We start from the raw sequence: 27360 nt of genomic DNA on the forward strand, positions 1-27360 counted from the left end.
CCTGATCCAGCTCTGCTTCCAGCTTTTTGTTTGCTTTCCCCTGATGACAGGAAATATGTTCCAATTCTGAGATTCTTTTTCTGCTTGCTTCATTCTATTTTGGAGACTCTCCACTGTACTTTTAATTTGCTCTACTGTGTTCTTAATTTCTGATATATCAGCCTTGATTTGCTTTATTGCTGCTATTTCTTGTGTAACATATTCCTTAAATTCTTTGAACTCTTGTATGTGCTTCTCATTGTTGATCAGAAGCTTTATAATGAGTTTTCTGAATTCTGTGTCCCCCATTTTCTCGATGTCTTCCTCAGTTAACTCTGAGGTTGGCAAAGGGTTTTGCTCCTTTGCAGGGCAGTCCGCAGTAATATTCATTTTGGCTTTGTCTCTTCTTTTGCTCTTGATCATTGTACTTCTAGTTAACAGATTCTTGTCCTTGGGGCAGATTTCTAAGCTGTGTCACCCATAGGCCTATAGTTCGATTTTACTTATTGCCGTTGGTATACAGCTCTTTGCTTGCAGCCAATTATGCCACTCCCTCCAGCAAGTTCCAGGTCTGGGTTCTTATGTTAGATTTCCACCATGGTCTCCGTAGCCCCAACTCCTGGCTCACCAGTCTCTACCTCCTGTGTTATTGTGCTGAGGTTGCACTGTTGTCTCTGCAACCTTTCTCCCACTTCTGGTTTGAGCAGGTTCCAGGATTAGGAAGACACCAAGTGTCCTATATAGCTAGGTTATTGGTGGTGCTGATCTTGCTGGAACCTGTTGGACATTAGGTCTGGGTGCCACATGGACCTATTTTGACCCGTATGATGCCACAGTCGGTATTATTTTCCTGCAGGACCAGTGCAATCCATTGAACTCAGTGAGTTCTCGTGAGCTCAGCACATGCACAGTTCACTGTTGTCCCCTGCAGTCCTAAACTTTTGCCACACTGTACAAAATGGCACCTGACATGCCCCTACTAGAGTTCTTGATCTGCTGGCCATGAGGTCTGATGGCTACCCAGATCTGTCTTGGGTGAAATCTGTAGAATGCTACGCTGCTGCAGTTCACTGAGTCAAAAATGAATTCACTCCGAGCTCAGTGTATGCTCAGTCCTTTCCCTTGCCTTTGACTCCTTAGGCAAAATGGAGCCCAATTTGGCTCTAAGGGCTCCAGGGTGTTGACTGGGCTGTGAAATCCACCCTGTTCTTGCACTACCGCACTACCTGTCTGGGATCTGCTGTTCAGTCTCTGCTCCTGGTCAAATCAAACAGACTAGCAGGAAGGACAATTCTTTGGGTCACCTCCCAAGCTCCCATTGAAAGTCCTTTCCCACCTGGTCGCTGGTGGAGCTCAGACTGCTGTTAACTGAATACCATTGGATTATCAATCACTGCAACACCACACCATTGTTTTCCTGTGAAAGCAGCACCATTGCTGCTTTCCTATGTCTGACAGTCTCCAGGTACTCCTCTGCTGTTGTTCTGTCCTCTCCTATTTCCTGGAAATGTGTCCTCTCTTCTTCATCCTGATTAAATGTTTCTCCATCTGTTTAAACATGTCCTTATCATATTCTGCCATCTTGATTCTCTGGAATGTTCCTTCTTGTACCCAAACTACTTCAGGTTTTTACCATGAACAGATAAGTTTTATCCAATGCTTCCCATTCATCTATTGAGCTAATCACATGGAAAAGATCTGGAGTTAAGATGGCTGACATAGGAGGAAGGCTGTGAGGGAGAGCACAGTGAGAGAGGGATAGAACGCTACAGAAGCAGCAAAGAGGAACAGGAAACAGTCGCAGGGAGAGGTGCATGAAGTTCCCTGGACAATGTGGAACCAAAAAGATCCACACAACTCGGAAGGACAATGAGAACAAAACAAAACAAAACAAAACAAAACAAAACAAAACAAAACAAAACAAAAGGCAGAAGACGGTGTCCCGCTCCAGACCTGCTGAGTCACCTTTAAGGGCAGCCAACAGGAGATGCAGCCGACCCAGAGACAAGGAAGCCTGGAGGGATCGTCACTGGCAAAGGTCTTCAACAGCAGCAGAGGCAGACTGCAACAGCCGGAGGTTTGGGAAAGCGCTTGAAGACCCCTCAACACACAGGTGCCTTGGCCTCTCCAAAGATACATCAGCGCAATGGGAAGAACTATCAGAAAAAGTTATGCTCCAGATGAAAGAGCCAGCACCCCACCAAATAAGGGCCAAAAGCCATTATCAATATTGGAGATGCGAGATGAAGACATGGAAGATTTACCAGACAAGGAATTTAAAAAAATAATGGTAAAATTCGTCAGAGACAATGAGAAGAAGTGGGAATACTTCAAGAACCACATAGTCACAGAAATACAACAAGTCAAAACCAAAATTGCTGACTTGGAATTCAAAATTGAAAGTTTGACCAACAGAATAAATACGGCAGAGGAAAGGATCTCTGAAACGGAAGACACACAAAATGAAGATACCCAGCTAGTTAAACAGCTGGAGACAAGCCTCAGCAAAGCTAATAAAATGATACAAGAAATGAAAGATCACCTTAGAAAATCAAATATTCGGATCATGGGCCTTCCCGAAGGAGTAGAAAGAGAATCAGGAATGCAAATGGTGCTCGACAAAATTATACAGGAAAACTTCCAAAACACTTGGAACATGAATCCAGCCCACATACAGGACGGACAGAGAACTCCCAACAGACACGATCCAAAGAGATCTTCACCCAGACACATGGTGCTCAAGTTCTACTCCAACGAAGACAAAGAAAGAATCCTGAGACAAGTACAAAGCAGAGAAAAGATCACATACAGGGGAAAACCAATCAGAATCACTGCTGACTTCTCCGAAGAGACCCTACAAGCAAGGAGAGAATGGACAAAGATCTTCCAAGTCCTGAAACAAAACAACTGTCAGGCAAGAATAATGTACCCAGCAAAGATCTCATTTGTATATAAAAGCAAAATCAGATACTTCCATAGCAAAGAAAAACTAGAAGAATATGTCAACACAAAACCAGCTCTGCAAAATCTCCTTAGAAATGCGCTAATCCCAGAAAAAAAGGAGGCAAACCATAAACAAAGATGGCAAACAGGAAGGTCTCCAAACTAAAGCCCACACAAAGAAGGGCAATTACACAGATAACAACACACACAAAACACAATCGCATGGCAGGGCAAAATTGCAACCTCTCAATTTTAACTCTTAACACAAATGGCCTAAATTCACCAATCAAAAGACAGAGATTAATGGAATGGATCATCAAACAAGACCCAACTATCTGTTGCCTACAAGAAACACATCTAACCAGAAAAGATGCAAAGAAACTGAAAGTGAAGGGATGGAAAAAGATATTTCATGCCAATGGATGAGAAAAAAAGCTGGGGTAGCTGTCCTAATTTCAGACGAGATAGACTTCAATCTAACTAACATCAAAAGGGACAGGGAAGGCCATTTTATACTGGTGAAAGGAATGATCCATCAAGAAGCAATCACCATCGTTAATGTTTATGCACCAAATTCCAACGCACCTAGTTATGTGAAGCAATTACTTACAGACTTAAGGGGAGACATAGATATGCACACAATATTTGTAGGTGATCTCAACACACCTTTAACACCAATGGACAGGTCTATGAAACAAAAACTCAACAAAGAAACAACAGAGCTCACACAAACAATAGAACAACTGGACTTAGTAGACATATATAGAACTTTTTATCCTAAGGCCACAGACTATGGATTTTTCCCAGCGGTGCACAGCACCTTCTCCAGAATCAACAATATGATAGGACACAAAGCGAATCTAAATAACTTCCAAAACATTAGAATCATATCATGTACCCTCTCAGACCACCGTGGAATGAAATTGGAAATCAACAACTCAAAACACCCCAGGAAATATAGACACTCTTGGAAGTTGAACAATATGCTATTAAACGAACAATGGGTCAGAGAAGAAATTAAAGATGATATAAAAAAATTTATGGAAACCAATGAAAACTCTGATACAACATTCCAAAACTTGTGGGACACCGCCAAAGCAGTGCTACAGGGTAAACTCATTGCAATTGGAGCCCATGTCAAGGCCCAAGAAAGACGCCAAATACAGGAACTAACCACACACCTCCAGGAACTGGAAAAACAACAGCAGAAGAGCCCCACACACAATAGGAAACAAGAAATCATCAAAACAAGGGAGGAGATAAACCAAATAGAAATCAAAAAAACTATACATAAAATCAACAAATCAAAAAGTTGGTTTTTGAGAAAAAAAACAAAATAGACACTCCACTGGCCTGACTGACCAAAAAAAAAAACAAGAGAAAGCGAGAATCAACAGCATTAAAGATGAAAAAGGCAACATAACAACAGACACTGCAACCATTAAGAAAATAATTAGAAATTACTACAAAGAACTGTACTCCAATAAATTAGAGGACCACCAAGAAATGGAAAAGTTCTTAGACTCCCACCACTTACCAAAACTTAGTCCAGAGGCAACAGAAGAATTAAATAAACCCATAACCGAGGCAGAGATTGAAGCAGTCATCAAGGATCTCCCAACAAAGAAAAGCCCAGGCCCAGACGATTTCACTTCAGAATTCTACAAAACATTCTGAACAGAACTAACCCCAATCCTCTACAAACTCTTCAAAACAATAGAAAAGGAAGCAACCCTTCCAAACTCATTCTATGAAGCCAACATCACCTTAATCCCAAAACCAGATAGAGAACCATCAGAGAAGGAAAACTACAGACCTATCTCTCTGATGAACATTGATGCTAAAATTCTCAACAAAATCCTAGCCAACAGAATTAAAAAAATCATCAGACAGATCATTCATCCAGATCAAGTAGGATTCATCCCTGGAATGCAGGGATGGTTCAACATTCGGAAATCCATAAATGTAATACACCACATCCAAAAACTGAAAAACAAGAACCACATAATAGTATCAATAGATGCAGAAAAAGCTTTCGACAAAATCCAATACCTCTTCATGCTAAAAACTTTAGCCAAGGTAGGCATAGATGGAAAAATTCACAGCATAATTAAAGCAATTTATGAAAAACACAACGCCAGTATCATACTGAATGGAGAAAAGCTAGAACCCTTTCCACTGAGATCTGGAATAAGACAAGGATGCCCGCTATCACCACTGTTGTTCAACATAGTCCTAGAGGTACTTGCAGAGGCCATAAGACAAGAAAAAGAAATCAAAGGCATACGAATGGGAAACGAAGAGGTCAAGCTTTCACTATATGCAGATGACATAATCCTGTACATAGAAAAACCAGGAGACTCAATACAGAAACTGCTAGAACTTATACGAGAGTTTGGCAGAGTGGCAGGGTACAAAATTAATGAACGAAAATCAACAGCCATAGTGTACGCAAACAGCCCCAAGATGGAAAAAGATCTAACCAGCAAGATACCATTCAAAATAACAGAGAAAAGTATGAAGTATCTGGGAATAAATCTAACCAAAAATGTAGGAGACCTATTCGAAGAAAACTACAAACTACTTAAAAAAGAAATTGAACAAGACCTCAAAAGATGGAATAACATCCCATGCTCCTGGATAGGCAAAATCAATATCATTAAAATGTCTATACTACCAAAAGCAATATATATATTTTCAACGCAATTCCAATCAAATTGCTAAAACATTCTTCACAGAACTGGATACAATGATTCAAAAGTTCATCTGGAAGCACAAAAAACCATGAATAGCTAGAACCATCCTAAAGAACAAGAAGTTAGCAGGGGGAATCACAGTTCCAGACCTCTGGACATACTATAGAGCAGTGGTTATCAAAACAGCCTGGTACTGGCACAAAGACAGAGAGGAAGATCAATGGAATAGAATAGAAGCACCAAAAGGGAACCCACACAGATACAGCCAATTGATCTTTGACAAAAAGACCAAGGACAGTCCAAGCAAATGGGAAGGCCTCTTTAGTAAGTGTTGTTGGGACAACTGGCTGATAGCCTGCAGAAAAAAAAGATAGAGCCACATTTATCACCATACACTAAGATTCAGTCTACATGGATAAAAGACCTAAACCTACATCCAGAAACCTTCAAACTCTTGTAAGAAAATGTAGGAAATATCCTGCAAGACCTAGGAGTAGGTTCTGACTATCTAAGAAGGATACCAAAAGCAATAGCAGTTGAGAACAGAATAAACAAATGGGACCTCATCAAACTAAGAAGCTTCTGTACAGCAAGGGAAACAATCAGCAAAGTAAAAAAGCAACCCACAGAGTGGGAGAAGATCTTTGCACACTACATAGGTGATAGGGGGCTAATCTCCAGGATATACAAAGAACTTCAAAACAACCAAAACACCAAAACAAACAAACCACTCAAGAAATGGGCACGGGAAATGGGCAAACATTTCACAAAGGAACAAGCCCAAATGGCAAACAAACATATGAAAAAATGCTCCAGTTCCCTGGCAATAAGGGAAATCCAAATGAAGACATTGATGAGGTACCACCTAATACCAGTAAGATTGGCCCACATAAAAAAGAACACCAATGACACTTGCTGGCGAGGATGTGGGGAAAAGGGAACCCTACTCCACTGCTGGTGGGGCTGCAGGTTAGTACAGCCTTTATGGAAATCAGTATGGAGAACACTTAAACAACTCAAAATCTGCATACCATATGATCCAGCAATAGCACTCCTAGGAATATATCCAAAACACCTGTTTCATGACAAACCAACACCCCTATGTTCATAGCAGCACAATCAGTAATTGCCAGAACACGGAAGCAACCGAAATGCCCATCAGCAGAAGATTGGATAAGAAAGCTTTGGTTCGTCTACTCCATGGAATACTACTCAGCTATGAAAAAAACAAAATGCAGTTCTTTGTGGCTAAATGGGCCCAACTGGAAACTATAATGCTAAGGGAAATGAGCAAATCCCAAAAGGTTAGATACCACATGTTTGCCTTAATTTAATCTGTATTTTTTTTGATCCTGTCATTGATACTGTCTCAACACATGTGTTTCGAAAAATTGAACTTGCATTATTGTTAACATATTGTTTACTCAATACTATGTCAATCAATTCCATAACACTATATATTGTTGCTGATGTTTTGTTGGGGCTTTTAACTGACCGTGATTTTACTCTGTTAGCTTTGCCTTCAGACCAGGGAAGGCCTCCCCAAGAAGCTGTTAAAGTTACCAGGACAATAAGATGCTGGACTCAGTGCTGGGTATGTGCTTGCAATGAAGGAATCTCAACTGAACTTGAACTGTGGTTATGCACCATGGGGAGAGGGTTGTGGGAGGAGCGGGGGAAATCCAAGCACCTATAAAACTGTATCACATAATACAATGTTATTAACAATAATTTTTTAAAATTTTTTAAAAAATTAAAAAAAAAAGAAAAGATCTGGTCATTTCTGGTACAATGAAGCCAACAACTTCTCAGAACTATCAAAATCACTCAAGTCACACCCTCAGAACATCCTTTCCCACAATGGGGTCTTTGAAGAAACATCAACTGACCATCTCCATTCCTGGGTTCTGATGCAGTTTCACACCAAACGTTCTTCCTTTTCCCTGCTCCCCATCTTGGTGGATACAGGATGAAAAGAACTGAACTTTTACCTCATCCATCTTCCTGACCCTCCCTACTCTAATCAGAGGCCCACATGGGTATGCAACCCTCTCACCTATGTAATCATATTAAAAATAAAATAAAATTATAGATTAAAAAGTACATTATACAACTATATAGCTATCAGGTCAATTTGGTCCTAGCGTAGATTAGGTCTGCTGTTTTGTTGTTGTTATTATTAATTTTTCTGTCTAGTTGATTTGACCATTGATAAAAATGGAATGAAGCCCCCATTACATATTGGAGTTCATGTGTTCCTTTAGATGCATTAACTCTTGTTTTAAATATCCAAATATGCTGGTATTGGGAACATATACATTTACTACAGTCACATCTTCATGCTAAATTGATCCCTTAAGCATTATGCAATTCCCTTGTTTGCCTCTTTTAACAGGTTTTTGTGCTGAAATCTATTTTTTTGGATATTAGCATGGCTACACTTGCTTGCTTTTCTGTTCCATTGGCATGCAGTCACTTTTCCCATTCTTTTGCCTTCATTCTGTGTCTATCTTTGTTTGGGGATTATGTCTCTTAAAAGCAGCAAATAAATGGGCCTTGTATGTTAAGACATTCAGCAAATCTATATGTTCTAATTGGAGGACTTAGGCCATTTACATGCAAGGCTATGATTGATAAGCAATGCTTTGGTTTTTATCATTTTTCCATAAATACTGTTTGCGTTGGATTTCCTTTGTAGCTTTACTAGTAAATTCTCTGCTTTTATATTTCATAATGATGAACACCATTTTGTTTCTATGCACATAGGTAAGATAAAAACTATTCATAAACTTATACTCAAATCTTCGAGTCCCTAATAGCTTTATTGTTTATACTCTGCAAATGAAGCCACTGTCTGAAATTATTTACCTGAAAGGATTGTGGCACAATGAAGACAAGAGGCTTAACTAGGAGACAAAAGGACTGGCCTTGAGTCCAAATCTTCCACTTACAAGCAAAAGTTACTGTGATCATGTCTCTCAACTTTGTCGAATGTAGCCTTTCTCATGTGAACAATGGCCCACTCAGCCACAGCAGCTACAGTGGGGATCACAGGACTCCGTATAAAATAGGCCTTACAAATTATGTGAGGACTCATCCATATGAAAGATAAAAAGAAGTTATTAAAGAGAACATGTAGGTTTAGATATTTCATGACTTTTCATGTGTTAAAAACTTTATACAAGTGGTTGAATTTCTAAATAGCCTTCAGCAATTGAAGTATCTCATGAATGACTCAATTACTGAAGGGAAAAAAAAAGCAGGATCCTAAACTGAGAAGTATAGGGTACACAAAAGAAACAAAGCTGGCCTCTTTGCTTGAAAGACAGTCCTGATTGCTGACAAGAGAACTTAAACGGAAACTGTGCTCAGAGCTGACACAGTGAAAACTAACAGAAAATACCATAAGTTAGAGGTAATTGCCCAGTAAGCTCCAGGAGTTTTCACAGGACTGGAAAGTTAGGTTTTCTAACCACTCTCATTTGTTAGAAATGCATTAAATGAATAATTACGCCTATTTCTGCTTGTGAATTTACATTCAATTCTCCTATCTCATTTAGAAACTATAACTTATTAACTTAGTTAATTAGACAAAAGAAAACCAATATTTATCCTAAAAATTTTCAAGAAGAAACAAACAAATGTTCATTTAAGGAAAGTAGGAGAAGATGAACTCAGGAAATAACCTTGCTCCTAAAATTTTTAACAGATCAGCTGACCTCAAAGTTAGCTAAAATGCACATGAGTGGCAAGTTACTATTAATCTAAAGGCACAATGATACTCTCTTTTAAAAAATAATTATTCATTTGAAAGGCAGAGAGAAGGAAAGTGAGGGAGGGTAGAAAATAGAGAAAGAGGGAGAAGAAGAGTCAAACAGACAGCTATCTTCCATCTACTGGGTCACATGCCAAAAGCTTCCAATACCCCAGGCTGGGCCAGCCAAAGGTGCGGATCAGGGACTTAGTCCATGTCTCTCCCAGGAGTGGTGGGTACTCTTTTTACAAATTCTATTTATATATATATACATACATATGTATATATACACACGCACACACATATAGGTTAGATAGCTTTGTCTCATGACAATTTAAACTCCAAAGCTAAGTGGAGAATATCTATAATACAGAAAAGATTAATCAAATAATTATTTATATTACCATTTAACATACTAACATAACCTCATTTAACACGTAGGTTCTGAAACATGAAAAAGTTGCTTAGAGAATAAAAACTCATTATCTAATGTTTCATTTTTAGTCATATTAGTTTGAGCTTATTAAAATAACATATGTATCTGATGAATGCAGGTATAGGGGCAAGTTGGCATCCTTATAAAATTCCGTTTCTATTTTCAATAATTTAAGAGGTAGAGCTTATTCTGCACTCATGACATTTCCTTTTTGCTATAACTAAATATTAGCAATAATACAGAGCAATGTATTGAAATAAAATCTGAACATACATGAAGAATTAATTCACATCTTCTATGAATAACACATGAACAACATAGCAACTATAAATATTATTAGAGTAATCATAATAACACAAGAATTATTTCAACTTGTTCACTCAAAAAAGATATAAACCACAACAAAAATTAAAAGCAATACAAATGTAAAATTAAGCCATCAAAAAAGGGAATAATGCTAAAGGGAAAAAAGGTATCATATATTTCTAGAAAGCTGCTTTCTAAGACTCTCTGGTATTAATTTAAGCATTAGAAAAATCACTTTAAGTTTTAGAGAAAACAGATGTAGATTTGAAACCTATATGAAAACAGTGTCCCACGTATGACTATAAGACAGTGATGCCCAAAATACAATATGCCTCAACTTCAGGATGTTACTACAGGTTTTAGAAAGTCCTCATATATTTTTAGTAATTGTTTAGCTACAGGCAAATCAACAAATAAAGTACTTCTACAAAGTGACATTTGTATTTAGATAATCTTTTTTCAAAGCAGGTTTCAAAAGTTGCCAAGCCAAAAATCTAAAAAAAAAAAAAAAAAAACCAAAACAAAAAAAACCCCAAAGTGATAGGAAAATAAAAAAGAGTCATCCTGCACAGAAATATTTTCACAAGCATCAAATAAAGCAGTCTTAGCAGAGTGGTCTGCAAAGATACACCAAACCCCAAGCTCCTCCAGAACAACAGATTAAGCATGCTTCATGCCATTCTAACTTAGGGGAAAAGAGATATTTACACTGTTGGCAACTTCCCCCATGCTTTCTACAAATTTACAAAGGATGGAGTAGGCAGAGCCTGCCAAATTCTGCACAGTACAGTGCCCCAGCATAACTCCATTGGTGATGCCACTTCCACCGCTGAAGAGCCTGCCACTGGGGGTGTAATGGCCAACTGAAGTTTACCAGTACTGCACTCGTTAGTATATGTCATTTGTGCACATTCTGATTTCATAACCTACAGTAAATAAGTAAACCACAAAATATCATAATACCATAAATAATTATTTTTTTTAAAAAAAGGATTCAGCGCACCCCTAGAGGCAGGCTCTTCAGGGGTGGATGCGACATCGCCAGTGGAGTACAAGTAGGGGCTTTGCTCTGTTCCAGAATTGGCAATCCTTGCCTGCTCTGCACTTTGCAAACCTGTAGAAATAAAGACAAAGAGATGATTATTAGCTGAATGTCATCAGAGATCATTAGCATATCATGGCACCTTAAAGCAAGAATCCCAACAAGATCAGTTCTATTTTAGAATCTATTGACAATGTCATCTTAACTGAAAAATTCTGAGGAAATTCTTGACCTGATTAAAAGCAACCCAAATGTACTTTTTATTCACTTTTATATTAGCATGAAAATGACAGACTGCATGTCTTCCACTATGTCTTTTTAACAGGAGGAAATCAGTGAATAGTGCTTTCTTGCCATCAGACAAAGCACCAGCGAGTCTGACAGTTTTTGACTTAGTGGGTTATAGGAAACATGCACTTACAGGTACACCTCTGCCACCAGGTGTCTGCCTTCCAAAATCTGCAAAGGCTGGAGTAAAGTCTGGTCCTCGAGGCAAAATCCGAGGATCCAGAGTTCGCATTGGCAATTTAGGTTGGTTGATCTGCATGAAGAGGAATTGGAAAGCTTAGCACATGCCACAAAGACAATTAAAACACAAACTTTGTGGGTGGGGGAAGACATATTTATTCGAAAGGCAGAATGACAAAGATGAGAGATATGAAGATCTTTCAATTGTGGGCTCACTCTCCAATTGCTGAAAGGCTGGATGAGGCTGGGAGCCTCAGGCTACACCCTGCTCTCTCAAGTGGACAGCAGGGCCACAAGGATCTGGGCTTGTTCCTGCTTACCCAGGTGCGTTAGTGTAGAACTGGATCAAAAGCAAAGGAGCAGAGACTCGAACCAGCATTCAGATATGACCTGCTGATATTGCACGAACAACTGTACTACAATGGCTCAGATAAAAAAGTGAATGAAAATTTTTATCAGCTGAAAAAGTAAGTACTGGCTTCTGTTCCAGTAGAAATCCAATGACTCATGTAGCTTCTCCTGGGCTCACCTTAGTCATTAGACAACAGTGCTTTTTAGACACAGTGGTACCAGTTCAGCCTACAATTCCCAATGGCAGACACACATACGATTTGAACTGACTCAGGACCAAAACAGCCTATGATACACTACTTTGAGATTTTCTGAACTTGGAACACATTTTAGACATTTTTTGTTCTATAATTTTTACCAGGATATTAGCACACTTGCCTATAGGAATCCTGCTGCTCCTCATTTGTTTCAAAGCTATCAACTTACGGTTAGTAAAGCATGCATGCTAAATGTACATTAAGTCTCAGGTAGTATATTTCATATATTATGAACCATTCATAATTATACTTTATTAGGCTAAAAACTCTGGGTAATCATGTAATCTAAGAACTCTCAGTTCAGGAAGAAATCAACTAAAAGACATTCAAAGTCAGAAAGAAACACAAGACTTGCAGACATTTTTTCTTTTTCAGCTTTTCTTTTTTTTAAAAAAGATTTTATTTTTACTGAAAAGTCAGATATACAGAGAGGAGAGAGAGGAAGATCTTCCATTCACTGATTCACTTCCCAAGCGGCTGTAACAGCCGGAGCTGAGCCAAACCGAAGCCAGGAGCCAGGAGTTTCTTCCAGGTCTCCCATATGGGTGCAGGGTCCCAAGACTTTGGACCATCCTTGACTGCTTTCCCATGTCACAAGCAGGGAGCTGGATGGGCACTGGGGCCACCGGAACCAGAACCCATATGGGATCTTTGTGTGTGTGTGTGTGTAATTTATTTATTGTTATTGGAAAGCCAGATCTAAAGAGAAAAGGAAAGAGTCTTAGGCCATCCTCCATTGCTTTCCCAGGCCACAAGCAAGGAGCTGGATGGGAAGTGGAGTGGCCAAGAAACAAATCAGTACCCACAAAAGATACCGGTGCATGCAAGGCAAGGACTCTAGCCACTAAGCTACTGTGCCGGGTACTTTTTTTTTTTTTAACTTTTAAAAAATTATTTTATTTGAAAGGTGAGTTACACAGGGAAGGAGAGACAGATCTTTCATCTACTGGTTCACTCCCCAAACAGTTTCATTGGTTGGAGTTTGGGCCATTCTGAAGCTAGGAGCCAGACGTCTCTTCCAGGAGTCCTACATTGATGCAGGGCCCAAGGATTCAGGCTCTTCTTGGCTGCTTCCCAGGCCGTAAGTAGAGAGCTGGACTCAAAGTGGAGCAGCTAAAAAATGAATTAGCACCCATACAGGGTGCCAGTGGCACAGGCGGAGGCTTATTCAAACACGTCACAACATTGGTCTTTTTATTTTTAAGATTAATTTTTTTTTTGAAAAATAGAATTACAGAGAGAAAGAGAGAAAAAGAAAGAAAGAAAGAATGACAGACAGACAAACAGAGATCTCTCATACACTGGTTCAGTCCCCAAATGGGCACAAAGGACAGAAGAACGAAGTCAGTTCACAGCCAGGAGACTGGAGCCTTTTCTGGGTCTCCCACATGGGTGCAGGAGCCCAAGACTTGAGTCATCTCCCGTTGCTTTCCCAGGCACATTAGTAGGCAGCAGGATCCAAAGTGGAGAAGCTGGGTCTTGAACTGGCACTCACATGGGATGGCAGGGACACAGGTAGAGCCTTAAGCTACTAAGCTAAGTCATCATTCCCCAATATATTTTCTAAGAGGGTAATCTACTTTAAAGATTTATTTTTTTTATTATTTTTTCATTGGAAAGGCGGATATACAGAGAGGAGAGACAGAGAGGAAGATCTTCCGTCCAATGATTCACTCCCCAAGTGAGCGCAACGGGCCGATACTATGCCGATCCGAAGCCAGGAGCCTCTTCCGGGTCTCCCACGCGGGTGCAGGTTCCCAAAGCATTGGGCCGTCCTCAACTGCTTTCCCAGGCCACAGGCAGGGAGCTGGAAGGGAAGCGGGGCTGCCGGGATTAGAACCAGCGCCCATATGGGATCCCGGGCGTGCAAGGCGAGGACCTTTAACCACTTGCGCCACCGCGCCGGGCCCAAGGGTAATCTACTTTATTGGCTATAATAATTGACCTCTGAAGTACTAAAGTGGATTGGTATGATGAATCAATCATTCAGTTATTCAGTTAACAGAGAAGACTTACATATGTCAAGAAAAATAAGAACAATATTGCTATAAGGAAGTATATATATGAAACATGGATGTGTCTGCTGAAATCTAAGAGGTAGATATCTCATTCTATTAGATACTGAACAGCTATATTTCAGTGAGAATAAAACAACCACTCTTCAAAACAAAAATGATCAAGATTATTCAACATTGTTCATCCTTTATTTATAAGAAATTACTTGAGCAGACATACAGCTGACCTTCCTCCCTGAATCTATGGAATGGACGGACACTAAATGTACTCATTTTCTGAGTGTACTGTTAGATCATTTTAAAGAGAAAGATGTTTACCTCTGCATGGACTGGGGACTTCAATCCCTAGAAGTACCTATTAAGGAAATTTTAAGATACACATTATTTGAATTATATGGATTCTTACTTAAGTTTGACCTGCCAAACATTTCCTCGGTTTCTGATATGCACTGAATCACTAGAATTCTATCACAAAATTTCAGAACAACAGTGAAAAAGCTCCATATCAGTTTAGTGGTGTTCTTCCCCAAGTAAATACACATATTTTTAAAAATCACATACCTAGGAAACAAACATAACACGAAGTTTACTGAAGTCTACAGGCCTGGCATTGTGGCACAGAAGGTTAAGTCACCATCTGCAATGATGGCATCCCATATGAGTTGCACTTCAAGTCCCAGCCACTTCTCTTGTAATCCAGCTCTATGCTCATGTGCCGAGGAAGGCAGTGGAAGACTGCCTGAGTGCGTGGACCCCTGTCACCCATATGTGAGACTTGGACAGAGTTCTAGACTGCTAGTTTAGGTCTGGCCTAGCCTAGCTTTGGGAGTTCATTTTGGGGAGTGAAACAGTGAATACAAGCCATTTTTCTGTAATTTTGCTTTTTCAGACAAACAAATCTTAAAATCCAACACTAATTATGGAACACTTTTATTCAAATAACATTTAGTCTAAGCATTCTAAAAACTGCTAATAGTCTACACAATTGTACTAACAAGTAAAATCAATTTGTACAACACAAGATCTCCCTTGGTTGGAGGAAGCAGCCTACCTTGTCCAGAACCACATCACTGATGGGGGGCAGACCCTCTGGCTTCTGTATACAGGCTGGCATGAACTGGAAGTCCAGCAGAAACTCCCTGTCATACTGCTTCTTTCCTTCAGTATCAGTAGGCTTCCAGGTTTCTAGGAAGAGAGATGTAAACAGATGACTGCAGGGAACTGCATACATTATGGAAATGTGCATATATACACACATATATGTATTCAAACCATAAAAACACAGAATAGATTCTAAAGATTTATTTATTTTTATTATTTTTTCATTGGAAAGGCGGATATACAGAGAGAGGAGAGACAGAGAGGAAGATCTTCCGTCCGATGATTCACTCCCCAAGTGAGCGCAACGGGCCGATACTATGCCGATCCGAAGCCAGGAGCCTCTTCCGGGTCTCCCACGCGGGTGCAGGGTCCCAAAGCCTTGGGCCGTCCTCGACTGCCTTCCCAGGCCACAGGCAGGGAGCTGGAAGGGAAGCGGGGCTGCCGGGATTAGAACCGGCGCCCATATGGGATCCCGGGCGTGCTAGGCGAGGACCTTTAACCACTTGCGCCACCGCGCCGGGCCCAGAATAGATTCTTATATTCAGTTTAACCTCTCAAGACAAACTGATTAAAAAAACACTGATCAGAAAATATTACATGAAGATTTTAAACTACCATTTGTATTTATCCTTCTGGATACTTAAAGCAAGTAGAAACAACTTCATATATGTCCCTGCCAAACAATCTTTGGCTACAAGGATATATATATTTCCTTTTTAAAAATTGATTCCCTTTTTTTGGAGAGGCAGATTAAATGTAGAGAGAGAGAGAAGAAGAGAGAAAGATCTTTCATCTTTCACTGGTTCACTCCCCAAATGGCTGAAATGGCCAGAGCTGAGCTGATCTGAATCTAGGAGCCAAGAGATTTTTCTGGATCTACTACACGGGTGCAGGGTCTTAAGGCTTTGGGCCATCCTTGACTGCTTCCCTAGGCTACAAGCAGGGAGCTGGATAGGAAGAGGACTAGCTGGGACATAAATCAGCACCCATATGGGATCCTGGTGCTTGCAAGATGAGGATTTAGCCACTGAACCTCTGTGCTGGGCTCAAGATCATATAATTTTCTTCATATTAAATATATCACCATGCTTTATTTTGGTAATATCTTAGAAATAATAAATATGCTAATTCTCTTGGTTTGCTGAAATGCAGAATAATTTGATTGTTCATTGGATAATGGTATTTTAGAGAAAAAAAGGTGAAAGGACATAAATCATAAAACCAACTGACATGATACAAAAAAGCCTTAAGCATCTATATATAGAATTCTCATATCTGTTTACACTTTAATCTTCAGAAAACAAGTCTGCTTGCTGATCCAATTAAACTGGGACTACATACATCTTCATCCAAAAACATTCCAAACAAACTGTTCTCATGTTTTTCAAATAAAGTATAAGTATTATTTTGTCATAGCACTTACTTCGTTGTTACAGTTATAGCTCTCATTACTCAATCTTGCATGCATTACATAAAAGTGGAATTTTTTTTCTTTTTAAAGATTTATTATTTTTATTACAAAGTCAGATATACAGAGAGGAGGATCTTCTGTCTGATGATTCACTCTACAAGTGAGCGCCAACGGCCAGTGCTGTGCCGATCCAGGAACTTCCTCCAGGTCTCCCACATGGGTGCAGGATCCCAAAGCTTTGGGCTGTTCTTGACTGCTCTCTCAGGCCACAAGCAGGGAGCTGGATGGGAAGCAGGGCTGCTGGGACTAGAACCGGCGACCATATGGGATCCTGGCGTGTCAAGGTGAGGACTTTAGCTGCTAGAACACTGCGCTGGGCCCAAAAGTGAAAATTTTCTACACAAATTTTACTGGATAATAAAATTAAATCAATACTTTCTTTTTTAATTAACAAAAGTCTCATGAAAATTAGGAAGGCCCCAGAACTTCATGAGGACAGACTGGATCCTACTTTTTCTTTGTTTTTTTTTGCAGGGAGAGGTTTAGCCTTTATAGGTGGTCCTCCCGGCGGAAGGACTAGATCAAGATCTTGGAGGTGGACCCGGGGGTAAATGTCAGGGTAAAGGCCCACAGAGCCCTGGTATTCCAGGTGCTCTCAGGAATGGAGGAGTCCCTGGAGGTGAATGGGCAGGAAGGTTCTAGAAGTTGTGAAGACAGAGCAGGTGATGGTCCAAGAGGAGGGGATGCTGGTGTGGGAGGATCTCATATGGATGCTTTGTGGTGTAGGTTTATTTTTTCACCTCTTTTTGTGGGAGTCCCCATTGGTTGCACTTTGTATCTGCTTTCAAGTCCCTGTTCATGAGCAAACCTGGTGCACTGAGCCAATAGTCATACACGAGGATTGCAGAATGATGGTCAATAGCTTCTTTTCTCTTTTTCTTTTTTAAAAGATGTATTCAGTCACTTGAAAGCAGAGTTATAGGGAGACAGAAGGAGAGACCTCCCATTGGCTTGCTCACTTCCCAAATGGCTACAAGGTTGGGGCTGAGCCAGGCTGAAGCCAGGAACCTGAAGCTGCTTCTGAGTGTAGGGACTCCAGCACTTGGGCATCCCTTCATTGCTTTTCCAGACACATTATCATGGAGCAGCAGGGACTTGAACTGGTACCCACATGAGATTTCAGCTTTGCAAATGATAGCTTTACCACTATACCACAATGTTGTGCTCCAAATCCTTAGGATTGTTTCCTAATATGTAGATTATAGATTCATTGATGGTCTTCAAGAACTCTGCAGATGTGTCCATTTTATTCTCTTATTTTTAAAATTATAGATTCATGCAACCTGAATGCTAAACACTCTGCCCTATTATTGCTGTCGAAGCTTTTATGATGAGGAAAAGGCAGTTAACCAATTATAGCCTGTGATGGCAATTACGTGCTTTTTGCTTGTAAAACTAAGGTATACAGATATGACTTTACAGTCTTAACAAGAAAACACAGTGTATCAATTTCTACAAGTAAGAAAGACTGGCGGCTATAAGTGCTTGAAGAACTGGTATAAACCCAGATCATCAGAAGAATTTTAGATTGCTGAGTCTGAAACAAAAGTTTTATATAGTATAACCTTACAATGTTATAAGGCATATTAACATCTTTATTTTTAATAAGAGTGAAACAAGGTGAATTATTTTTGTTTTTTCACTACAACTCATGATAAAAACTACAATGATGTCAAAACACAAGAAAAACACACATATATAGGGGGCTTAAAGAAGTTTGTAGAAAAATTAAAATAAATGAGAAATTCTATTTATTTTGATACAGAAATGCTTTGAAATCCAATTTTTTTCATGATACACATTTTTCGTGTACTTTTTAGACTCCTTGAATAACAAAATTTTTCAAAATGACACTTTTACTCCCTGTACACATTTTCAATTGCATTTTCCTCCTAAAAACATTGATCATAAGCCATTAAATTAATTTCACAACCTATTAACTGTACTGAAGTAAAAAACTTGAGAAACGCTGATCTAGATTATTGTTAATGGCTGGTTCTTAATATCAAAAATGGATTAATGCAAGGTTTTACCTGAGATTTGGAAAATTAAAGAAACTTATGTATTTGTCCATATATATTTACTTAATTTGAGAGAAAGAGAGCAAGCAAGTACGCAAGCTCCCCCATCCACTGATTCATTCCCCAAATGCCTGCCAAGGGTGAGGTCAAATTAGCTGTATACTTATTCCAGTTCTCCTGCATAAGTGAGATCAATTCTTGAATCATCACTGTTGTCAATGGAACTGCCTTTCTCCACATAGCTAAACCAAATCTCTCCATAAATCTCAAATCAGCAATTTTTTATATGTATTAGAACAGAAGTTTAGCACATTGATGGTACTGTCTGGTCGTATATGAAATACTATTTTCTGTTACAATGAATACAATTAACATTATTCTACTGGATTCCATGAACCTAGCACTGGCTACCTTGGCCAGCTGTGCTCCAATGCCAGTAGAAATGGACTACCAGCATCAGATATTTCCCCAAAATGGATATGTTTGTCTATTCCACTGTGATTAGCTTCTCTGTTCTATGCTATTACTCTCTCTTGAAGAGGTTACACTCATGTTCTTTAAGGCTGCAGTAGCATGAGAATGTGAAGGCAGAGATCAACATACCTGGTTTAAACGGGAATGTGACCCCATCACCAGAACTATCAGCAGAGCCTGAGTGAGCATCTGCTCCTTCACCCTCAGAAGTACTCTCAGCACCATTACGTAGAGGCTCCACTTCTTCTCCATTTTCTTCCACAGCTTTCAGTGATTTTAAGTCAGAGGGATCTCTTTCGGGATGAAATCCGTGGCTCATTTGATCCTGCTCAGATTCAAGTACTTTGTCAGCTGAAAGCTCCTCTTCAGTTGTAGGCTAAATGTAAGTGAACACAGAAGTTATTTTTATGTGAATAAATGTACTTAAAGACCTATACCTACTCCCCCTCAGAAAGCAGAGAAAAACATGTCACTCAAAATAAAAATATTTGCATTGGGATATGGTTCTAAAATAGCTTTTGAAAGACGCTTGTCTCATTTCAGCACCTATGATAGGGCAAACAACTGAATTGCTTCTGAAATACTTTAATACAAGACCAATAAAATCCTTGGAACTTGATGAGTGTGCAAGAATCCTAGTCAGGATTCTAAAACAAGCACTGCTAACTTTTGCCAATTGTTCAACAAATACAAAAAGAAACGCTGTAGTGTATTTATATGCTGTTCTCTGGCTGTAAAATGCAAAGTTCAGTGAACAGCATCAAGCATCTAAGTCCTATAAAGCTGATGGTGTTTCATTTCACAAGCAAGCCATGTGTTAGTTCATTTTGTTGACAGTTCTCAAGACTTCCTGAAGCTTAAGCCAAATATATAAAAATCTTATCAAATGCTCAGAGCATTCAATCCCAGGGAGAAATCTGGATTCTGGAGTATTGAGTTGATGTATAAAAGACCAAGAAACAATCAGTTATTCCCCAGATTAGTTCTGACCCTCAAGGTGTCACATGGGTCTCACGGGTCCTTCTGAATCACCATTATTAACCAGGGTAAATCCTGAGCATTAGCACTCTTTCTTTGCCATGAAGGATAAGAGGTTTTGAAAACCATTTTCTAGACTGAGAACTCACAGCAAAGAGGCATCTGACTGATAACTGCCTACACACAAGAGTCAAACACTGAGACTGGTTTAACATTTAACAATAAATTGTACCTAAAAAAGTGTATGAAAGTGCCTACTCTAGTTGATTTATGAACATTTTTAACTTTTTATTGTTTTAGATGACGTTTACATAGTTGATCAGGGTGGAAAAGATCTAGAGTTAAGGAGAAGTGGGTGTGGTCATTGTTTCCAAACTTTCTATTTCTTCTCATTTCTGGGGGGAAGGGGAGAGATAAGGGGAAAGGCCATACCCAGCCTCCCAACCATTCCAGTACCCGAGGATGGGGAAAGGCCACCTGATATCAACCCAGGGTCACAATGTGGTGCATGCTCCGAGGGTTCTGCCCAGGTGGATGCAATAGTTCTGAAATGCTGTCAATCTTGCCAATTTTTACATGAAGATTGCCTTCTAATGGTCCACTGGCTGACACAATTGACCTTAGAGTCTCCATTTGCCCAGATATTTATTGTCATCGTTTGGGAGGTGCTGTTTTTCATATATTGTTTTCCATTCTCTGCTATGGCACCAGATGTCCTCTTCAGGACCAAATGGGCAACATAGTCTGCCTTCCAGCACTCCATCTTTACACTGAGGAGGACCAGTTCTCATAGGTGGGCCCATGCCTAGGGCCAGGCAACCTGGACCCAGACAAATCCCCACCCCTAGGGCTCACAGATCCAGTGCGTAATGCACAGATGGGATCAAAGACCCAAGCCTGGCAACCTAGGTCCCACTGGACCCTCCATATCTGGGGGGTCACAGACCTGACACCAACCATATAGGTGGGCTTGAGGATCTGGGCCAGGAGACTCAGACACCTCTGGACCCACACACCTGGGACTCACAGATCCAGCACCCGCTACGGAGGCAGACCCCAGGAGTTGAGCTAGATGACCCAGGCCCCATCAGACACCTCACCACCTCATCCCTGGGCTCTTGGACTCAGCATCCACTGTGCAGGTAGACCTAGGCTATAGGCCGTGCAATCCATGCCCTGCTGGAAAGCCCATGCCTGGGGCTCACAGACCTGATACCCACAATACAGGTGGGCCCAGGGACCTGAGCTAAGAGACCCAGGCCACGCTGGACCTCTTATCCCTGGGGCTCACATATCCAGTACCCACTGAACAGGCAGACCCAAGGACCAAGACCTGACCACCCAGGCCCTGCTGGACTCTCCATTCCCAGAGTTCATGGACCCGGCACCCACTACACAGGTGGGACAAGGCTACCACAGACTTCGTAGCCTGGGAGGTCAATTACTTGAGTAACAAATTCTACTTTGGCATGTAAGGGAAGTGCATTTTCTCCTATCATACATCAGATCACATAGAAAACAAATAAAAATTTTAAATGTTCTAACAGAAACCTATACATTTTCGGTTCTTATACAAAAACGGAAATAAAATATGTAATTAAACAGAAAGTTTAAAAATGAAATGTAGAAATTTCTTATTCAAAATGGCAGAAGGCAGGTATCATTTCCCCTTTTTGAATTTATTTTACTATTACCCTGTGAGCAGTTCCAGATAGACTTTCTTTACATGGATGAGATATGCTAGAGTGTGCCCATCTCCTGATTAATTCTGACAGGTGAAACCAGGAGCTAGACAATCAAGGCAAATCTCCCTCAGAGTTGGCAGGCATGCTGGGGCCATCACGGTAGCAGAAAGCTGTAGTCTGGAACTGGAAGCAAACATCACGCCTATGCACTACAATATCTGGAGCAGCTATCTAAACTGCCAAAATCTCACACTTAACTTTAATTTTCATCTTTTTATTATTTTATGATACAGTTCCATAGGCTCTGGGATTTCCCTTACTCCCTTCCCAAAAAGCTCTCGATTCTCACTGATTTCACTTAAATTATCACAATAGTATTGTTCTTCATTAATAATCATAAGTCCATCATTCTGCTTTATAAGTGTTTCATGACATTTTAGTCATGACCAGGGGCAGAGTCCAGCATCCTATTGTCAAGATAATAGTTAACAGTTTCATGGGGATCCATCTCTGATCTGGAAGCAGAGATACCTACTACATTGTATCCTCACATCTGGATATGATAGTTTCCATTACACAGTCGCTGTAATTCTCCTTCAGTGAAAAGCCACAAAAGAAAATCAGCAGCCAAAAGAAAAACAGAAATTTATAATGCCATAAAGTTAAATAACAAGCTACAGAATGACTAATGTGTCACTGAAGAAATGAAAAACAAAATCAAGAATCTTCTTCAAGAAAATGAAGCTACAGTATGATCCGTGAGTCAATGAAGAATTTAATATGAGAATAAAAACTGTGTTTTGAAGAAATGAAAATAAAAGCATCAAAATCCAGGAAACATAGTTTCTGTTGATCTTTGTTGGTCCTATACGCAATAGACACGTGGGTATTGTGTTTTAGTCCAGCCTACTAAGCCTTGAGGTTTGGCTGTTGCATTCATTTGGGGAGTAAGGCAGTGGATGGAAGATCTTGATCTCTTCTCTCTCTTTAATTCTGATTTCAAGTAAAAGTAAATCATAAAAAAAGAATTTGTCTGGCCAAAGTGCCTGCCTCATATCATGAGTGCATTGTGATTGTGATGCAGTGAGTAAAGTGATTACTTGCGCTGCCAGCATCCCATATGGGTGCTGGCTCATGCCCTTGCTGTTCCACTTCCAATTCAGCTCTCTGCTAACACACATGAAGAATGGCAGAAGACAGACCAAATACTTGGGTCCTTGCACCCATGTGGGAAATCCAGATGAAGTCACTGGCTCCTGGATTCAGTTTGGCCCAGCTCTGGCCATTCAGCCATTTGGAGAATGAACCAGCAGAAAGATTCTCTCTCAGTTTGTGACTCTGACTTTCAAATAAGAAAATCTTAAAAAAAAACCAAAAGGAATAAAATTAGGTTGACAACTACATGCAGGTATGATTGCTGAAATTTCCATAATTTTTAACCATTTTTTAAAAAAATGTGTTGACTAGCAGTTTTAAGATAAATAACCTTGCATGTTATTGATCTAGACTATAACTTAAAGAATTTGATAATAGTAGTAAGGCCCAGAGCCTATGAAACTGTGTCACATAATACAATGTAATTAATAAAAAAAATTTGTAGTAAGGATTTACCAACCCAATATACATTCCAAAACAGACTGATACTTCATACATATTTTTTTTAAAAAGATATTTATTTGGAAAGGTAGAGCTATAGAGAAAAATCTTCTATTTGCTGGTTCACTCCCCAAGCGGCCTCAAAAGCAGGAGTTGAGCCAATCCAAAGCCAGGAGCCTGGAGCTGAATCACATATTTTTAAGGCTGAGAAAATAATGCTAAGAAAGGGAAAAGGCTTGAATAATGGAGATGAAGGCAATGCATCCAATATTTATCAAATGACTCTAGCAAATGCTCAATTTTAGTAAAGACAAGGGAGCAGGATTTTGGAATGAATTCTTTGCTCAAAGAACAATGTATTTTATTTTAAAATTGTAATTCTAAGGAAAGAAATAACTACTTCAAAATGGGTCAGTTTTCATGTTTAGGGAATAACTGGTTAATATATGTTGATAACAAATTGTGTAGCCCAATGGCCAATTCTTGTTCATTTTCTGCTTATGTACATGCAGCATGCAAGGTAAGGATATTTCTTGTTAGCTAAAACCAGTAGGAAGAATATATATGACGTAAGAATTCATATTTTTACATGTATTCAAAACATTCTACTAGAATATAACCATACTTTCATTTACAGATTTGGGCTATGGTGGCAGAGTTGAGAAACTGTGACACAAATGACACAGCCAATTATCAACTAGGACTTTCACATGAAGTTTGATGATCCCTAAATATTTTAAGTACAGGAATGGTGGGCTATTTGTTTATCACTGAACAGTATTGAGGAATCTAGCCCAGAACAATAGAACATGAATGTCACAGAAGAAAGCCAGTAATAATAATGATGATAAAAACCAAGCTGAATCTGAAGAGAAATCACTTTGGGAAGCTCTTACAGCCACACCAGGATTGTGTGATTCCCTTGCCTCTGGAAGATTATTTTATTCTCTGAGTGCAGCAACTATTTGGACTTCTATTTATGATCAATTCCTCCCCCAGATAAGCTAAATGAAATCATACTAAGAATACATCTCAACGGTTGCTATGGGACTAACTGTGACATCAACACAGCATCAGTAAGAGCATTAACAGGACAGAGGAAGTAAGAAAGAAATACTACTGCCTGCTGCCTGCAGAGGGTAAGAATGGAACTAGCTAGAAAAGTTTTGTGAAGTAAGTACCTTTAATGTTACTATATGATAATTTTTATACTTTAATATTACCATTTTATACCTTGAGTAAAGACTGTACTAACAAAGTAGCTATAAAAAAGGAAAAAAGTTGGGCATAGCATGTTTAACTCATCTCCATCTGCAGCCTTTAGTACATACTAGTAAGCAGGCTGAGAGAACAAACACCATTCCAGCAATCCTTAGTTCTGAATTTGTCTCTTGTTATCTCTTGGACTTGGTATGTGTTAAACCATAGAAAAATCTGATGTGATTTATTTTATGATGGATAATCTGTATGTGGAAAAGTTACATCACAAAGATGCAGACAAAACAGGCCAAATTCTAAGTACTGTGATTTCTACCAGAATTATTAATGGTATCTTAAAAAATTCATTCATTTTTCATTTTTGTTTACTAGGTTAGTTTTCCTATAAGAAAAATAGCAAGAATAACAACAAAAAAATTTGGAATGAGGAGGATTAATTAAAGCTTTGTCCTTCAGAAGCGGAATTTTTAAGCACAAAAACTCCTCAAAACAGATCTGAAGAGAGGTATGAATCACATATACCTTATCAAATGGCAGCACTGCTCTGAAGATGAGCTAAAGGAGATTTGTTCTTCCTTACCTCCAAATCCGCCTCGAACACCTCTTCAGTGGTTTGGGTCCGATCTTTTGGTTTCTTCCATGTCTTTGGTGTAGTTATAGCTGTCTGAGCTGAAATACAAGATGAGGTCCATTATTTGCCACTGCAAAAATCATATAGGAAATATTAGACCTAAAGGATTCCTGTATTTAGATTCAGTAGAAGGAAAGACTTCCCCCTAGACGAAGGACACAGATGATCAAGTCAGTTATTGTACAGTTACAGCTCAGAGATCGCCCTAGCAAACATCTTAGGCACAAACTCAGTTTTCTAATGAGTAGCCAAGATTTCCTCTATTTTCATTGCAAAGTCATCCCTAATCTGAAAATCTAAAATGCAAAATTTAGGATATTTTACATTATTTTGGATTTTCAGATGAGACACTCAACTGATTTGAAAAAAAAAAAGGAAAAAAACTTTGGAAATACCCAATATCTGCAAAGCTCTGAAATCTGAAGTACCCCTGGAAGCGTTTCTGCTCAGGCACTTCCCACTTGTATGGGGTATCTACAAAAGAAAAGTGTACTGCGTGTCAGTTCCCAACCTCTAGTAAAAACCAACTATGTGACCTTAACCAAGCCACATTTCTTAGGACCTTCCATCATTTAAATATACACTACAACAATGAGAACAGTTTTCTACAATTCCTTTAGCTGATAAAGAGACAGTATTCAAGATTCAGTTATTTAAATCTTTTTGGTCAAGAAAAGAGCACTTCAGGGGTTTCACTTTCAGCTAGCAATTCTGTAACATTTAGTATTCAGCTCATTTCAAAACTGGCCTGCCTAGTCTTTCATAGGGTAGTAGAAAATTGAGAAAGAAAATATGCAATTTTGATTCAATTATTCTATTGTAAGAAATTATAGATGGAAATTAAGCTTACAAAGGACTTAAAATTAATCTGCCTTATCACACACACAAAAAATACAGGAGACTTCTAGTCTTGCAGTCTGCTCAAGCCAAGCCATTAGACTAATGCACAGACATCGCAGGGGTTTACATCTGTTATGTAGAGCCTCACAGACTTCTACTAACTAGGTACATTCTGTGACTGCAACATGCAATCTCCATATTGCTTGTGATTTCAATCCTGCCTGAATATCTTTCCTTCTAGCAACAGCAGAAACCTTACAGACATATTTACTTCTATTATTTTGAAATATAAAGTAATAATTAAACACAACGAAGAAATATTATACTGATTTCATGATGCTTGTGAATGTTTATATTACCAGAGAAAAATTACTTGTTTCCATATATATATATACATATATATTTTTTTACTAAATGACTAACATATCAATTTGAAAATAATATTGTTAAAGAATCTGTCATAGTTTATACTTTTTTCATTAAGATGCCAGTAAGAAGTTAAAACTTGTTATTTTCCTTAAAACTTGTTATTTTCCTTTTACAGTAGGAAATAGCCCAACAAATAAACTTAGTAAAAATTCAACCTGCGACATTTTGATTAAGCTGCTAAAACTGCATGATTAATATTTTGAAAATAACTTGAAAACAAGTAAGTCACGGGGAGATAATTAAAGTAAAAAAGAATAGATAGTGAACCATTACAAAAGAGAAGTACTTGATTTTGAAAATTAAACAGATTCAGTCAAGAGTAAATAAGAACAGAAACAATGAGCTTGTCATCTGATCTTTGAGAAGTCCTCATTGACGTGAAGTTAAACTGGTGCAGTTTAACATCTAGCAACAAGAGCCAAGACACTGCATGGACTCCTATAAGCTACTTCAAGCAGACAGGATTTGTTGCAAGGCCAGTAAGATTCAATTAGTGAATGCCAACTGCTTCTTTAAATTATTTTCTTAGCCAAGTTACTGAATGTGGTAGCTTGGTGCTAGCCTAATTGATTCCAAGCCCCTCCAGTCAGAACTTGCCTGAACAATCTCCCTGCATGCTGACCTGACAGTTCCCATGCAAACCCCTGCATGGGGAGGCAGATCAGAGCT

The 27360-nt window shown here is 39.2% G+C and overlaps 1 protein-coding gene across 7 annotated transcripts in view; it reads right to left on the reverse strand.

Annotated features, from left to right (window-relative positions):
- Nucleotides 1-27360, reverse strand: part of LOC121167578 (eukaryotic translation initiation factor 4 gamma 3-like) — a 165572-nt gene that overhangs the window by 78544 nt on the left and 59668 nt on the right. For 5 of the 7 annotated variants that reach the window (XM_040997057.1, XM_040997063.1, XM_040997064.1 and 2 more), the window contains exons 7-10: nt 25372-25460; nt 19444-19690; nt 15299-15432; nt 11578-11697 (exon numbers count right to left, since the gene is read on the reverse strand). In XM_040997057.1, the coding sequence (XP_040852991.1) occupies nt 11578-11697; nt 15299-15432; nt 19444-19690; nt 25372-25460 (590 nt within the window). Of the gene's footprint in view, nt 1-11117; nt 11229-11577; nt 11698-15298; nt 15433-19443; nt 19691-25371; nt 25461-27360 lie in introns of all 7 variants that reach the window. The other 2 variants (XM_040997059.1, XM_040997060.1) reach the window with 1 other exon arrangement.

Source organism: Ochotona curzoniae, unplaced genomic scaffold (genome assembly GCF_017591425.1).
Source record: "Ochotona curzoniae isolate NIBS_2020 unplaced genomic scaffold, NIBS_Ocur_1.0 patch392, whole genome shotgun sequence".
NCBI lineage: Eukaryota > Metazoa > Chordata > Mammalia > Lagomorpha > Ochotonidae > Ochotona > Ochotona curzoniae.